The sequence below is a fragment of the Buceros rhinoceros genome, unplaced genomic scaffold (assembly GCF_000710305.1).
Source record: "Buceros rhinoceros silvestris isolate BGI_N320 unplaced genomic scaffold, ASM71030v1 scaffold4523, whole genome shotgun sequence".
Taxonomy (NCBI): Eukaryota; Metazoa; Chordata; class Aves; order Bucerotiformes; family Bucerotidae; genus Buceros; species Buceros rhinoceros.
Window position 1 is genome coordinate 53064 of NW_010405245.1, and position 14991 is coordinate 68054.

The window sequence follows — 14991 nt, forward strand, 5'->3', positions numbered from 1 at the left end:
GGGGGGGAGGGAATTATCTTTTTTTTTTTTTTTTTAAATCCTGTTAGAAAAATTTTACAGCCAACTCTCAAATAATCTAGAGACCTCTAATTCTTCTACCCAGACTTTGGATGTTTATTGCACAGGTCTGTACACCTGAATCAATCAGCCTATGTTCCTTTTACAATCAGTAGATGGAAACAGAACTTTTTAAGGTGTGGTTCATTTGACCTGTTTTAGATGCGTACTTTCGGTGAGATAAATCATACCTTCATCATGCCCAAAATGTCTTATTTCTCCTCCAGGGCTTATAAAGGATGTCCCAGGAACTCATTCAGATGGTCATCATCTTTTCAACAGGAGGATCCTAGTACCCTGAATTTCTGTTTTGACACAGTCTCAACTATTCATATATCCAAGAAAATATCAAAATTATCACAGAAAGAACTCAGGACTCTTCAAACTTTCATGGAACTTATCAAATTGATTCAATTTACTGCAACAGTTGCAGCAACTCTTTATCAAATGTTAAGCCTAAACCTAAACTTGCACATAGGAACACACACAAAGTTGAGCCCATTGAGATCAAAGCACTCCCACTTCTTGTTCCACCATTTTTCCTTCTCCTTTTCAGTCAACATGTAAAAGGATGGCTTTCTGTTTCAGATGTACCCCACAGTAAATACCAATTATTCTAAAATTAAAATGATAGGAAGATAAGCAACAACTCCATCCAAAGACTGTTTTGTTCATATCTGTATTCTTTTTCCATTATAATATGTACCTATGTTTCGAAAAAATTGTGGTAGAAATTACAAATTATAAAGTCCTTGTAGATCATCTAGACTTTGCCCTTAACACTGTATTAACATCTAAATGACAGATCTAAATACTATAAAAGTTAGTAAAATGCAATCAAACTATTATTAATAAAATATTTAAACTTACAAAAATATACCCAGGGTAATTTTCTGGAAGCCCTGTAGCATATTACATTTCTATGAGAGACATGTGTTGCTTAGTACACCTACACTTTTTAGAGGTACAGTGATTGACTTGATAAAATCACTGGACATGAATTTTTCAGTCCAAGTTCTATGAATATTAAAATCTTGATTAAGTAAATGGATTGTGAAATCTCGTAAAATTAAAATGCTTGTAAGACATAGAATTCTATGTTTTCCTACAAGAAAAATCATTAAACCATAATCTTTCCATAACAAAAACACCGTGGTTTTATTTCTGACTACCAGAGAAAGCCCTTCCTGGTCTCTTAGATATTTCTCTTCAACAACAGGAGAAGCTTCATCACTGAGAATATGTGCATTCAGGGTGTGCAGCGGAAATGACTCAGTAAAAATTGTTGGCTAGTTGATAAATTATATAAGCAATAATATCAAAGGCATCTTTATGGAAAAAAGAACTAATATATTACTAAGCAAGACACAATCTTAGCTAATGTCATTAGAAGAGCATTCAGATGCCTCATGAGCTCAGGAGTGCAGCTGGATACAAGAAAGGACATATGTGAGGTCTGCTCCTATTAATGTCAGTGAGTGTTATGTGTATGTGGAAAGTTTGCATGGGCAAACGAGGTTGGCAGAAAAACTGCATCAGTGACCTAGCCTTTCTGTATAGACAGTGTTAAGCTGAAACTTTAGTAAGCTTACTGATGTTTAGTTTATTTGGCTCATTTTCTTTAGCCAAAACCAACTAGGCAGGGGAAAAGATTTTCTTCTTCTCCACTCAGGAACCAACAGCAATGGGAACTTCCCATAGCAATGGGAACTTCCCATAGCAATGGGAACCTTGAAGAAGAGTGTATATGTGAAAGAAATCCAGTCAGTTTCCATTCCCCTTACACTTTAATGTTTGATTACGTATTTTTTGCTTAGAATAGCTTTCCCACACAGAAATATGGTAATTAAGTGTCTTTTAAAAGGCATTACATAAGTTGAATCTAACCAACATGATACATGTCTACTCTTTCTTGAGTGTTGTGAAGTCTAAAACCATTTATCTTCCAAACAGTTCAGGTATAAGATGCTCAATTTAATTGGCTCTTCTATACATACAGAGTCATTTGGGCTTGAAAGTGCCCAAAACCTTCACATAGGTTATATGGATGACCCACACCATTTCTGCCTAAACCAGGACCTATCCAAACTGCAAAGTTCTTCCCTTGGTAAATTAAAAACATCATCTTGCTTTGAATCAAGTAAACCAAAAACGTTTCCTCAAATTCATATCTCAGTGCTGAAAAGGACAGATCATATATCTTCAAATTCTGCTATATACCACATGCTGAATACATACTACCTACTGAATACATGAGCCAGCGATTGTGCATGTGTGATTACTCAAGACCACAAATGATTTTGCCTTGCAATCGAGTGAGTATATTCCCTCCAAGCTGATTTTCACCATAAGACTATAGCGAGCAGAGCACATCCCATGTCATTTGATGTCCTTGTGTCAAGGGTTAGAGTTGGGCCAGCTCCTGGTCAATGGCAGATGCTCTTATTACCCCCTCCCCCCTGCAAGGCTCCCAGTGAAGCCCTTTACCAGATGGACTCGAGAGAGAAGGAGAAAGTGCACTACAGCTACTGAAGAACTTTCATTTAAGCAGGGTATTTTCTGTGTTTGCAATACCACCTCTGTAGACTGCCACACAGTGGGAGACTCCAAAAAGGAGCTACACAGCCAAAATTCCCTGGAGGTGATTATCTGAGTGCTTTGTTAGCTCTGGACACTTCAGGGACATGCTAGCATGTGCCACAGGAAGAGATGCAAAGCTGCCTGGAACACACAAAGCACAGGAATATTTTTCCACAGAGTCACTGACGCAGATTGAGCACAGATGACAAAAGGAAGCTGCTTCTTGCAGGCTTTGAAAGTTCCTACCATGCATTTGAATATTTCTTGTTTGGAAACAACTATTCCTCTGGATTTGTCAGCTTTCAAAATGGAACGGTCTAGGAAAACGTCTTAAGGATCTGGTCCTACCAAAATAAAAGAGAGAAGCTGTTCTTTATGTAAAGGATATGAAGTACAGACTTGACTTATATATGAAATACAGAGAAATGTAGTAAGTAGGAGGAAAATGCACCAATCTTCATTAGTGGTAAGGAAACTGTAGACTACACGCTGATGTTTGCACTTAGCTCTGACCATGTAAATCAGTTGACACCTATGCTAAGAGCTCTACTGAAAGGCCTTGAGAGCCTTACTGCTTGGGACTGGAAAAAAAAAAAAAGAGAGAAAAACAAACACCACAATATTTTAATGGAAGTCCACACTCACCAGACTCCCACTGAAAGAGATGCTTCTAATCACAGCACCCAGCACATCCTATATGACCTCATACACTTACAGCCATGCCTCTCATATGACACCTGGAGTGTGACCCTGTATGTCACGCCATGGCCTCTATCATGTGATCCAGTACACAAACTCACACTTTGGGCTACCAAGAAAATGGACCAGTACTGTTAAGAAGTCATGGGAAACAGCCAGACATTTTATCCTAGGGACCTAGTTGACCACTGTCAGTTGACACGTTATTAATGTTCATACCTTATTAATTCAGGTTTCTCAGATGTGCACACCATTGTCATATGTTCCCTGCTACTCTATTTCTAATAAGATCAGGGAAAACTGGAACTAATTAAACATGATATCCTATGGATTTCTCTCCTGTGTGATAGTCTTTAAAACTTTGTCTTAGGAAGATGTTTATTACAAATTGTATTTTTGAGTCTACTTCTGGCATTTTCACTTTTCCATTTCTTCTTTTTCTTCTCTCTGTAGGAAGTTTTGAGCCTATGCCTGGGAAAGGAAATTACTTCAGCAGAATACAAAGGAAAATCACTTTGGAAAGCTTAGATAAGACAGGATTTGTGGATCATGCCCAGAAGTAGTAATCAAAAGCAATTTGCTATTACTATATTATTATTCTAAATAGTCAAAATTTTCATTCCCTTTCTTATAGGATATTCCTTTTCCTTCCCTATTCACATCTTCAAAGTCCATACATGTGTTCATGGGCTCATGTCACACATCCTCCTTGCTTATCTGTCATTGCAATGCATTCCTTCACCCTAGAGTTCCAACTGACAGCTTCATTGCAAGTTCTTCACGATAATAGCCTTGGAACCAGTATCACCAATACCAGTTTGCCCATACTGGAATGAAGGACCCATATAAAGAGAAGACAAGCACTATTAGAAATGCAGGGGAGAATAAAACTTATTTCTGCCATTAAAGAACCCCGTATCTGGCCCTTGTTTCAGCAGCTGAGTCTTCTGAAACACTGTGATGATCAACACTCCCATTAACTATAAGTAGATAGCCTAGTTAGGTGTCCTCAATGAGCCCACCTCTCTTCACAGACTAATCTACTGAAAGATAACAAACTCTTGGATATAATGCACATAGGAATTAACTGGTGAGAAAAAAACCTGTATTTCCCAAATCACTGGCTCAGAAAAATGAGTGACCTTGGGAAATAATTGTTAAGGAAGCACAGTTCTGTCATACAAGCACAGAATATCCAATGATTCTAGGATGTGTAGGAGCTGCTGCACAACTGGGAACTGATTCCTTCCTCTGACTTTGAAAATAGTCCAGACAAATTCAACTGTTTTGCTGCCAACAGCAAGGCAACAGTAAAAGCTGACAAGCCAGTTGGAAACAAGCCTTACAGCACCCTGGAAGAGAACTTGGTTCATAACTGGAGCAGTAGGAAAATTTGTGAGAAACAGCTGCAATGTTTAAGAAACAGGTTTGGGCGTTGTGTGATCATGATACCTATTTATGTTAGATTTTTCTGTTCATTACCATTTTATTTACACTCACTGAAGTAGGCTTGGTTAAACTGAAGTAGCAGCTCCAGGAAAACTCTATTTAGCATTAATAGGTATAGTTACTTATACAGTTCTCTTTGTGTTGGCTTACCCTATATTCCTCTGTCCACAGACATACACTGTTTTTACATCGTGAAGTTGTGACTTTAGTAAATTGACTGTCAGAGTAGCTCCAACAAGGCAGCCTGTCATCTGGAAGACTCAAGGGCATACGATTTACTGCACATGCATTGAATCCTACATGTGAACCTATTTCTGTTTGGACATTTTGGACGGACATATGAGCTCTTTACCTTTGAGAGGCAGTGTTTAACCAGGTGCATTTTAACTTCTTTTAGAAATGGGCATCTGCTGGCATGGAGTCTATGCCAATGTTTTCTTCAAATAATACATTTAAGGCTACTAGAGCAGCTGAAGTCTATGCGAATCATAAAAATACATACTTATTTTCTCAACATGTATACATAAGCATAGATCCTTTGAATACTTATTAGCAATGGGGAAAAATGCAGAAAAACTAACCCCTTACATTATTTACTTATTTACTTTCAAGCTTTAGTGCTTTGATGTCAACACTAATTATTACAGAAAAGAACCCTAAGCTGCTTTGAATCAGCATATCTTAATTACTAAGCCTCAAATTTACGAAGTGAAGACAACAGGAGACCATGAAAGACAGCAAGGGAATGGACTCTTTATGAGATGGGATGTCAAATTCACAAACAAGAACATAACCTTAGGATGTCAGTTGTACTCATGACAGAGCTGTATTAATTTTATCAAGAGAACAATCAACCACAAGTAAAGCTGAAATAGTGAACATGTCAGGAAGGAAAGGAAAAATCTTCTTTGCTAAGTTTTAAAGAAACTTAAATATATTTCTTCATAATAGCTTTCTATATTTTTATCCCTGAAATCACAGAGATAACCCCAATGAAAGGAGACACTGCTAACATAGAGGTGCCCCCTACCATAAGCACATCATTATCTAGAACCAATTTCCATCATCAGCCCAACAGCCAACCATATATTATGACTGAGGATCAGCCAGTTGTTTCACTGATCACATCTTTTACATTTCTCTCTACTACTTCCAGACGGGATCACTGACGTCTTGCTATTAAAAAGTGGTCTCAAATAACACTCATCTTGTTATTTTCAGTATGAGATAACCAATACACACAAATAATGTATCTGTGTATCTAATATAATAATAAAAGTATTAATATATCATTTTAACCTAGAAGTATTTAAAACGTTGAAGTAAAACAATCTTAGGAAATAATCAAACCAATATTTAAGTTCCAATTCACCATTGCCTTTTTCTGTCCAGTTGTTAGGTTTTGTTTGGGAGGAAAAAATATCCTCCACTTTTACTCTTGAACATAGCCGTTGTCATATAAGGACAGCTGTACGGAAGGGGTAATGCAAAAAAGGTCTACTCCACATTTTTGAGGATGATACTCCCAATAACTTATTACAAGCTCTCAGTGGGCACAGAGAAGGACTCTAAATTCACTCTAAATGTCTTGATCACTGATGAATAAACACATTAGACCAGAAATAAGAATAATCTTTAAAACAAAATCTTCTGTATTACACACCTGAACAACTAGGCACATTGAATAGCAAACCTCCACTCAGGAGTTAAGATGACTTATCTTCTTGTCTGTAACTCCCAGTTTGCATTAGGCAGAAAAGCCATAGGCAAATTTTAAAATTCTACCTAACAATCAGCAGGGAAATACAACTATTGTGGTATACATCACCAGTATAAGATTAAACTAATTGTAACAAGGAAACACGCCATTTCAGTACAAGTCATAGCAGTTCTTTTCCTTAAACCTGATCTAACCTTTCACACGTGAAATACTAATAACAGTCTTTCTGATTGTCTAAACAAGTGTCATTTTTAACTGATTCGACCTGCTACCGTCTCAAAACTGATTTTTAAACTGCAGTAGACACAACACAGGCTCACTTCACTGTCAAAATTACTTAATTTAAGAAAGAAGAGCTTAATCAGAGCAGTAAATGCAAAGATTCATCCATGCCTGGCTGCACACACACCACAAATGGTCTAGAAACACGCAGTGCATCTGCTGATTCAGTCAGCTGCAGTGGCAGCAAAAAATCAGCATGTGAGTGTTTTTCATCACCTTGACATTGCAATAAAAGCCTCTGTAAACTAGTAATTGGATCATTAATTATTGATCTTCCCTTTAATAGTCACAATAAAGAAAGCAATTTGGTGCACATGAAAACACCAATTGTTCTGAGTTTTGTTACATGTTTTTTTGTCAAAACGCCTTCTTTGAAGGAAATTAATCACCTCCTTAAAGAGGAACAGAAAACCTGAAAATGAAACTCCAGTGGATTCCAGAAGTAACAATCATAATGAGCTGTCAAATTTAGTTTCATACCTTCTACGCACAGGCTCAACTGCATGATACTATATAATCAAATTAATTTAGAGCAATGATCTGTTATTCCTGGTTTACAGTTTAAAGAACAGATGTGCAAAAATAAAATACCAGTGACTGTGGTTGTTTTTTAAGATGCCTTACACTGTCAATCTTATTTTGTTCCTATATATGTTCATATGTACACACAGGAAAATTCACATATATGTTACATCAAGAAGAATGTTAGGTTGCAAAATGAAATAATCAGAAGGTATGAGTGATAGGAGACTTAGTTTGCCATGGTGCATTAATTTAGTCCCTATACAAATCCCCCAGGACCACAATCATCTTCTGTGCACAGAACAAAGGACGTAGATTAAATAAGTAACTAATCAATATCTTTGTTTCTTCAGTTAATGAGCATTTCTCTGGTGCTCTCAGAGTATGGTAGCTCTGCAGGCGTCGGGATTAAATTCAAGGAATTTCTCTTTGTGGCCTGTCTGCATAATGAAATCAAGTGGATGCTACATTCACCCTCTTTTAAAATGAGTTGTTGACATACACATATAGAAGAGAAAACTGTGAAATGTTCCAAACAATTTTCAGTGTCAAACTAGAGAAATAGCGGACTTTTTTCAGTAATTTCTAGGGTTGTAGTTCTGTCTTTTACTAGCTCTATTATATCAGCAGCAGCAGCTCTATTATATTCACGCTTAGTAAATGACCAGAATTTATAAAAATCGATTTACCAAACAAGCATTAAATTTTGTTACATGATTAAAACAATAACTAAAAAATTTCCTCTTCCCAACACCCATCCAGGACTACTCATGTCAAACTAGATGGAAACCTCCTTTAAATAAAATTTGTCTAAGGATGGTCTTCAAAGAGAACCAATATAGTTAGTGAAAACTTGTGGAGATGCAAGAGTAAGATTGTTAAAATAATATAGAGAGTGAGGTATGGATATACTCACATTTCAAAATTAATTTTGAATACTAATGATAAAAAGCAGACTTCTTAATTGTAATTTTCAGTATCTTCATGATTTCAAAAGAATACAGAACAATGGAAGAAGACTCCACAAAGGAATAGCTGGTTGATGTCAGTGCTGTAATTATTTCATTTAGCTGAATACATAAATAAGTATATTGCTCAGGGACCTTTCCACAGTCAACAAGAACTACTCCCATAATTATAGCCTTCATGGTAGCTGAAACTGTAATAAAAGTTACATAAGGGATTTAATCTTCGTATCCTTTTTTTATATGATCACAATTATCCAAAAATATATCTCCTGAGACTAAGTATTTCCAGAATGAGTTTAAGCAAAAGGTCAGTACTTTTCGCTACTTTTTGTGGAAAATTTCCTCACATCCTCTATTTGTCATCTTTAAGTTTCTGGAAAGTTAAGGTTTAAGGAGGAAAAAAGTCATAATACTCAATGCCTGCAAAAACAGTAGGGAATTTCACCCCATAAATTGGACCAGGTCCTACATTATGGAGACTCTCATTGCACAAAGAGTCCTTCAGCCAGTGTAATTTGTGTAGTTCACAAGTATTTTCAGAAGCAAATAGCGTACATGAGTCTGGATCACCATTCTCTTCTCCAGGTAGAAGAACTACATTCACAGAGTAGAAGCTGCACATTTCTGAAGCAGACACTGAAAATATACTGATCCAAATAAGGTTAATAACTCATTCTTGCTACAATTATATCAAGGATAACAACGGAAAATGTTTCAAAAGTCACCATGTGAAAAAAATAGTTGTGGGATCCAGCTGGCAGAGGTGTTACCACAATGACGTCAGCAGACGTGGCCAGCTGACTTGTAAACAACATAAGGATCATTCTTCTGCTTTAAGTCCGGCAGTGGACACTTGAAAACACACCCATTAGTCCCTTGAAAGACTGCTCAGCAAATTTTTCTTAGAACTCCCTGAAACACTCTTCTTTCTGCCCGTGTCTGCTCAGCACAGACAAAGTACCACAGAGCGTCTTTGCTGTGCTGTAAGAACTGTGGTCCTTGTCCAAGTCAAGCTTTTATAAAAAAGAAAAGCCTTGAATAAGCTATAAGATAAAAAAAAATTATTGATTAGAATATTGTATTACCTGAATTTGTAATTTTTTTTAAAGTCTGTAGTATTTTATTTATTTTACTGTGGTTAGAAATAATTTTAATCTCAGTATTCTTCTGTTGCTGCTTACTGTTATGCAAGTAAATTTGGACTATTTGTATCTATGGAAAGACAATAAAATTAGCTTAAAATGAAATCTTGATTAGTGATACTGCAAGTAAAAATAATGACACTTAACATTTATCAGTATACATTTCATAGTAGACTGTGATTTGTAATTCCCATTTCTAGAATTGATTTTCTTTTGTAAACATAGGACTGGCTATGCTCATAGCTACACACTACAAACACCACAAGCAGTTAATGACTTTTTAGGCTGACATTGCTGTTCCTGCTTTTTTTTTTTTTTTTTTAGATCATCCTCTGTCAAATCCGATAAAGAACTGGCAAGTATGATATGCTTTGGGAATAACAACATTGGCAAACTACATATCTCAATGAAAACAGTTACAGAATTTAACTGCTTCTCTGCCACAATTCAGTATCTTTTCTTTTTCCTCTCTGTTCTCAAATGAGATCTTATGGCTCATAAAAATGGCTTTCACATTTCGTATATGACTGTGTTTTTAAGACCAGTCTCTTACAATTTTCTTTTTTCTTTGTTTTTACAACATCTGTTCTCTTATAAGCAAATCATAATAAGTAATTTGTTATTTATTTTAGTAAAGTCAGAAACAATAAAGGTTGTTGCCCTGTTCCCCAGCCTTCATGTATTTCCAAGTGTAAGAGTGTCCCAATGGGGGAAAGGTAAAAAACTTACTGCATTCTTTCTTTAATCCCAGGTACTGCATACACCAAAAATTTAATATGAGTTTGCCTATTCCTAGAGAGAATAGAAGTTCAATAGGAACCTTCCCAGTCTTTTACTAAAGTGTCCTTTACAACAATACTTTTCCTCTTTTATTTCAAAAAAATCTTGTCACATGCAATCAACATCATGTAATCAGCCATGGGAGCTAAATAATAGTGAATGCAATGGTAGTGAAAAACAACTTTAAATACAAACTTGCACAACTACAACAGTTGTCTCCACTTTTACCAAACCATGAGAAATGTTCCTGAGCCAGCACTACACTGCATACAATACCACAGTCCCCTCATTGGCAGCCACAGCTTTCATACTTAATTCTGTGCAGCCCTGAAGAAGGTGAGGAAGCTTTCCAAACACCACTTTTCCGTAAGCTGTAGGTTATGAGTTATTAATCAACAGTGTAGCAGAAGACAAAAGTGACCACTGTCCTCATCTTGACAGCTTATGTACACTGAGGAATGGGAGCTACCTCATCTATGAGAGGCATAATAAAAGAGTTGACTCTGCAAGATTTATGCACTTTTTTGCCTCTATGGAAGCTTTCTATTCTGATAATAAACACTTTCAGAATGGTTGTATAACCATCAAAATGGGCATGGTGGATGTCAAGACTCTGTAGTTCTTCCCCTGGCTTAAAAGTACCCATTGGGAGAACTAGAGGGTAGGGACAGCACAAGGAAGCACTGGTGTGGATTGTTCTTTCGCGAACACTGTATAACAAAGGCAGATATTCTACACTGAAGACATCAGGCCCTGTTCCCAGCTCTAGCTTTGTACAATGTCTTGCATACTTAATCTGCTGGAAGAGATAAATCATAAATAAAGTAGATTTAGGGGAGCTTTGAACATAGCAAAAGGGATATGAAGTCAGTGTACACAAATGAACAAAAGCTAGAAGTATTAATAGAAGAGAGTCAAATGGGTATCACAGTTTGAGAATTTAGAAGACTCAGAACAGACCAAAGGAAGAAGTCTAGCACGCAGAAAGTCAAAGAAGAAAGCCTGGGGGTTAGAGGGAAGTGAACTGAATGCAGGAAAAAATTAGATCTATTGCTTTGTTTAAATGCTTTGTGTCTGAATAGAACGTCAATTCAACCAAAATTTTGGCAAGTGACCTCCAACCGAAATCTAACAATTATAATGAAGGTTAACCAACATGAATCTTCAGTTCCTCACATAACAGTAATGAGCAATGAGCTCAAAATACAAGGGATCTAAATGCTAAGCTTTGTTCTGACAGTGATCCATTGATTTCCAGTCTATAAAATAAGATAATAAAGATTTATTCCACATACAGAGATAAAGGAATGAATGTGAACTACACAAATACTACTATGATGAGTGTTCTGCAAAGGATGATGAAAAAAAAAAAAAGATCGTTACAATAATCCAGGCTCTTTCAGTAAAAACTGAAAGAATAAATATGTCTCATTTCTCCAGATACCATCCATTCTCCACAAAGAAAAAGGTAGATACCTGCTGAAAAAGGATCATGGAGTACTCAAATTAAAGATACTGGTACAAAGGAAATATTTAAGGAAGTGAGGTACAGCTGATTGTGCAATCAGGTTAGTGAAATTTTTTTAAATTCATACGTGGTTCTTAATCACAATCTTATATCCAGATCCCATTTCAAAGGAAGTAGTAATCAGAGATGGGCTCTGATTCTGTGCACAAAGGAGCAAAAGCCTTCTCAAAAGTGAACACTCAGGACTGAGATTCCTCAGGATTTTATGTAGAAGCTTCTTTTATCACACTGTGAATTTAGTTTTCAAGAGTAATCTTAATTATTTACACCAGTTTTTTTTTTTTTTTAAAAAAAGCTCCTTATTATGGTTCTCATTTGCTTTTGAGTTAAGCCACATTCTAGTAGGCTAATTAGGAAAATAGAAACTACATCAAAAGTTTGCCTAGTTCACCTGTCTCACATAAAATGAACTTATTCAATTACTCAGCCTGTATATTAATAAAATGAAAAACCTAAATGTGCTGCAATGTTTGGGAGTTCATATACATAATTTTTTACTCATTTTGGACATTATTCATTCCCATTTAAAAAAAGATCTTTGTACCTTAGCAGGTACCATGTTCTATTCAACAACATCAAAACCCTGTTCTCAGTCTTTATTTGACATCAAGCAGAAAGTTGTCAGCTGGCATTGCACGTATGGATTTAAACAGGAATCTGGTCAGCATTTCTCAAATTGTATTTATATAGTAGTTTTTCCTTTTGGCTTAGGAAAATCCTTGGCTTTAGTTTATATAAATATAGCCTTTTTAAATTACAGAATTGTTTTGGATGGAAGAGACCTTTAAAGTTATCAAGTCCATCTGTTAACCCAGAACTGTCAGGTCACCAATAAGCCATGTCCCTAAGCACCACATCTACATGTCTTTTGAATACATCCAAGGAAAGCTACTCCACCACCTCCCAATGTTTGACAACACTCTCCGTAAAGAAATTTTTCCCAATATCCAATCTAATCCTCCTCTGGTACAACTTGAGGCAATGCCCTCTGATCCTATCACTTGTTACCTGGGAGAAGAGACCAATTCCCACCTTGCTACAACCTCCTTTCAGTTACTTGTAGAGAGTGGTAAGGTTGCCCCTGAAGCTCCTGTTCTTCAGTTCAAACAATCCCAGTTTCCTCAGGTACTCCTCACAGGACTTGTTCTCTAAACCCTTTACTAGCTTCATCGCTCTTCCTTGAACACGGTCCAACGCCTCAATGTCCTTCTTGAAGTGAGGGGTCCAAAACTGAACACAGTGTTCAAGGCCTCACTAGTGCCAAGTACGGAGACAATCACTTCCCTGCTCCTGCTGGCCACACTATTGCTGACACAAGCCAGGATGCCATTGGCCTTCTTCGCCACCTGGGCACACTGCTGGCTCATCTTCAGCTGGCTGTCAACCAACACCCCCAGGTCCTTTTCTGCTGTGCAGCTTTCCAGCCACTCTTCCCCAAGCCTGTAGCATTGCAGAGCATTGTTGTGACCCAAGTGCAGGACCCATTGATCCAGCCCGTACAGGTCTCCTTGTAGCACCTCCTGACCTTCGGGTGGACCAGCACTCCTGCCTACCTTGGTGTCATCTGCAAACTTACTGAGGGCGCACTCAATCTATTGATAAAGATGTTAAAGAGAACAGGCTCAAATACAGAACCCTGGGGGACACCACTGGTGACTGGCCGCCGACTGGATTTAACTCCATTCCCCATCCGCTCTCTGGGCCCGGCCATCCAGCCAGTTTTTGATCCAGTGAAAAGTACACTCATCCAAGCCATGAGCAGAGAGTTTCTGCAGGAGAATGCTGTGGGAAACAGTGTTGAAGGCTTTACTAAAGTCCAGGTAGATGACATCCACAGCCCTTCCCTCATCCACTAAGGGTGTCACCTTGTCATGGAAGGAGATCAGGTTGGTCAAGCAGGACTTGCCTTTCATAAACCCATGCTGACTGGCCCTGATCACCTGCTTGCCCTGTACATTCTGTGTGATGACACTCAAGATGATCTGCTCTATGACCTTGCCTGTCACCAAGGTCAGGCTGTCAGGCCTGTAGTTTCCCGAATATTCCTTCTGACCCTTCTTGTAGATGGGCATCACATTTGCTAATGTCTACTTGACTGGGACCTGCCTGGTTAGCCAGGACTGCTGACAAACGATGGAAAGTGGCTTTTTGAGCACTTCTGCCAGCTTCCTCAGCTGGCACCCCTTGGGTGCATCCCATCCATCCCCATAGCTTTGTGCACATCTAAGTGGTGCAATAGGTCACTGACCATTTCCTCTTGGATTATGTGGCTTCATTGAACTCCCCATCTCTGTCTTCCAGCTCAGAGTTCTGGGCACTCAGAGAACAACTGGTCTTACTACCAAAGACTGAGGCAAAGAAGATATTCAATACCTCACCCTTTTCCTCATCCTGGGTCACAATGTGTCCCCCCACATCCAGCAAAGGATGGAGATTCTCCTTAGCCCTCCTTTTCCTGATGATGTATTTATAAAAAAATATTTTTTTATTGTCTTCTATGGTGGTGGCCAGATTAAGTTCCAGCTGGGCTTTGGCCTTTCTAATTTTTGCTCTACAAAGCCTCACAAAATCCTTACAGTCTTCTTGAGTGGCCTGACCCTTCTTTCATGGGCAATAGACTTTGTTTTTCTTCCTGAGCTGCAGCCAGAGCTCTCTGTTCAGTCAGGCTGGTCTTCTACCACTCCAGCTTGTCTTACAGCACACCGGGATGGCCAACTCCTGCATCTTAAAGATTACCCTCTTAAGGATTGTCCAGCCTTCCTGGATTCCTTTATCCTTCAGGGCTGTCTCGCAAGGGACTCTGTCAACAAGTCTCCTAAACAGGCCAAAGTCTGTCCTCTGAAAGGATCGTACAAAAAGCAGTAACTTCATTAACTAAATTACATTAAATACACTAAATGTATTCATGGACTATTCTTTTTTTTTTTTAAGAATAGAAGGGAAAAATGCATTTCTTCATATACAAAACCGTAATTTTGGAATTTATAACATACTGTAAAAATTAGAATATCTCACTGTCATGTGTCAAGAGTAATTAATTTTGTAGTCTGAAAAAATCACCTTGTGTGATTAATGTCACATGGGTTATACTAATCTGGAATATGTAAAGTAACATTGTTTAAAAAGCCAAAATATTAATACTCACAAATGTTAATATTCGCAAAACTTTTGGTCTTTCTGTAAGCACATAATGCTGCATTTTAATAGAATTGTTCCAGAACTTAATCACGAAAACGTTCTGCTTACAGTTAAAAATATACATTT

The 14991-nt window shown here is 37.6% G+C and overlaps 1 protein-coding gene across 1 annotated transcript in view; it reads right to left on the bottom strand.

Moving 5' to 3' along the window:
- The window catches only part of LOC104491255 (regulating synaptic membrane exocytosis protein 2-like), a gene marked incomplete at both ends in the record, with an annotated part of 61898 nt that extends 47333 nt beyond the window's left edge, over positions 1-14565 (bottom strand). Inside the window, 2 exons of the mRNA XM_010133642.1 lie at positions 13253-13319; positions 14464-14565. Of these exons, the coding sequence (XP_010131944.1) occupies positions 13253-13319; positions 14464-14565 (169 nt within the window). The remainder of the gene's footprint in view (positions 1-13252; positions 13320-14463) is intronic.
- Between the last annotated feature and the right edge of the window lie 426 nt (positions 14566-14991).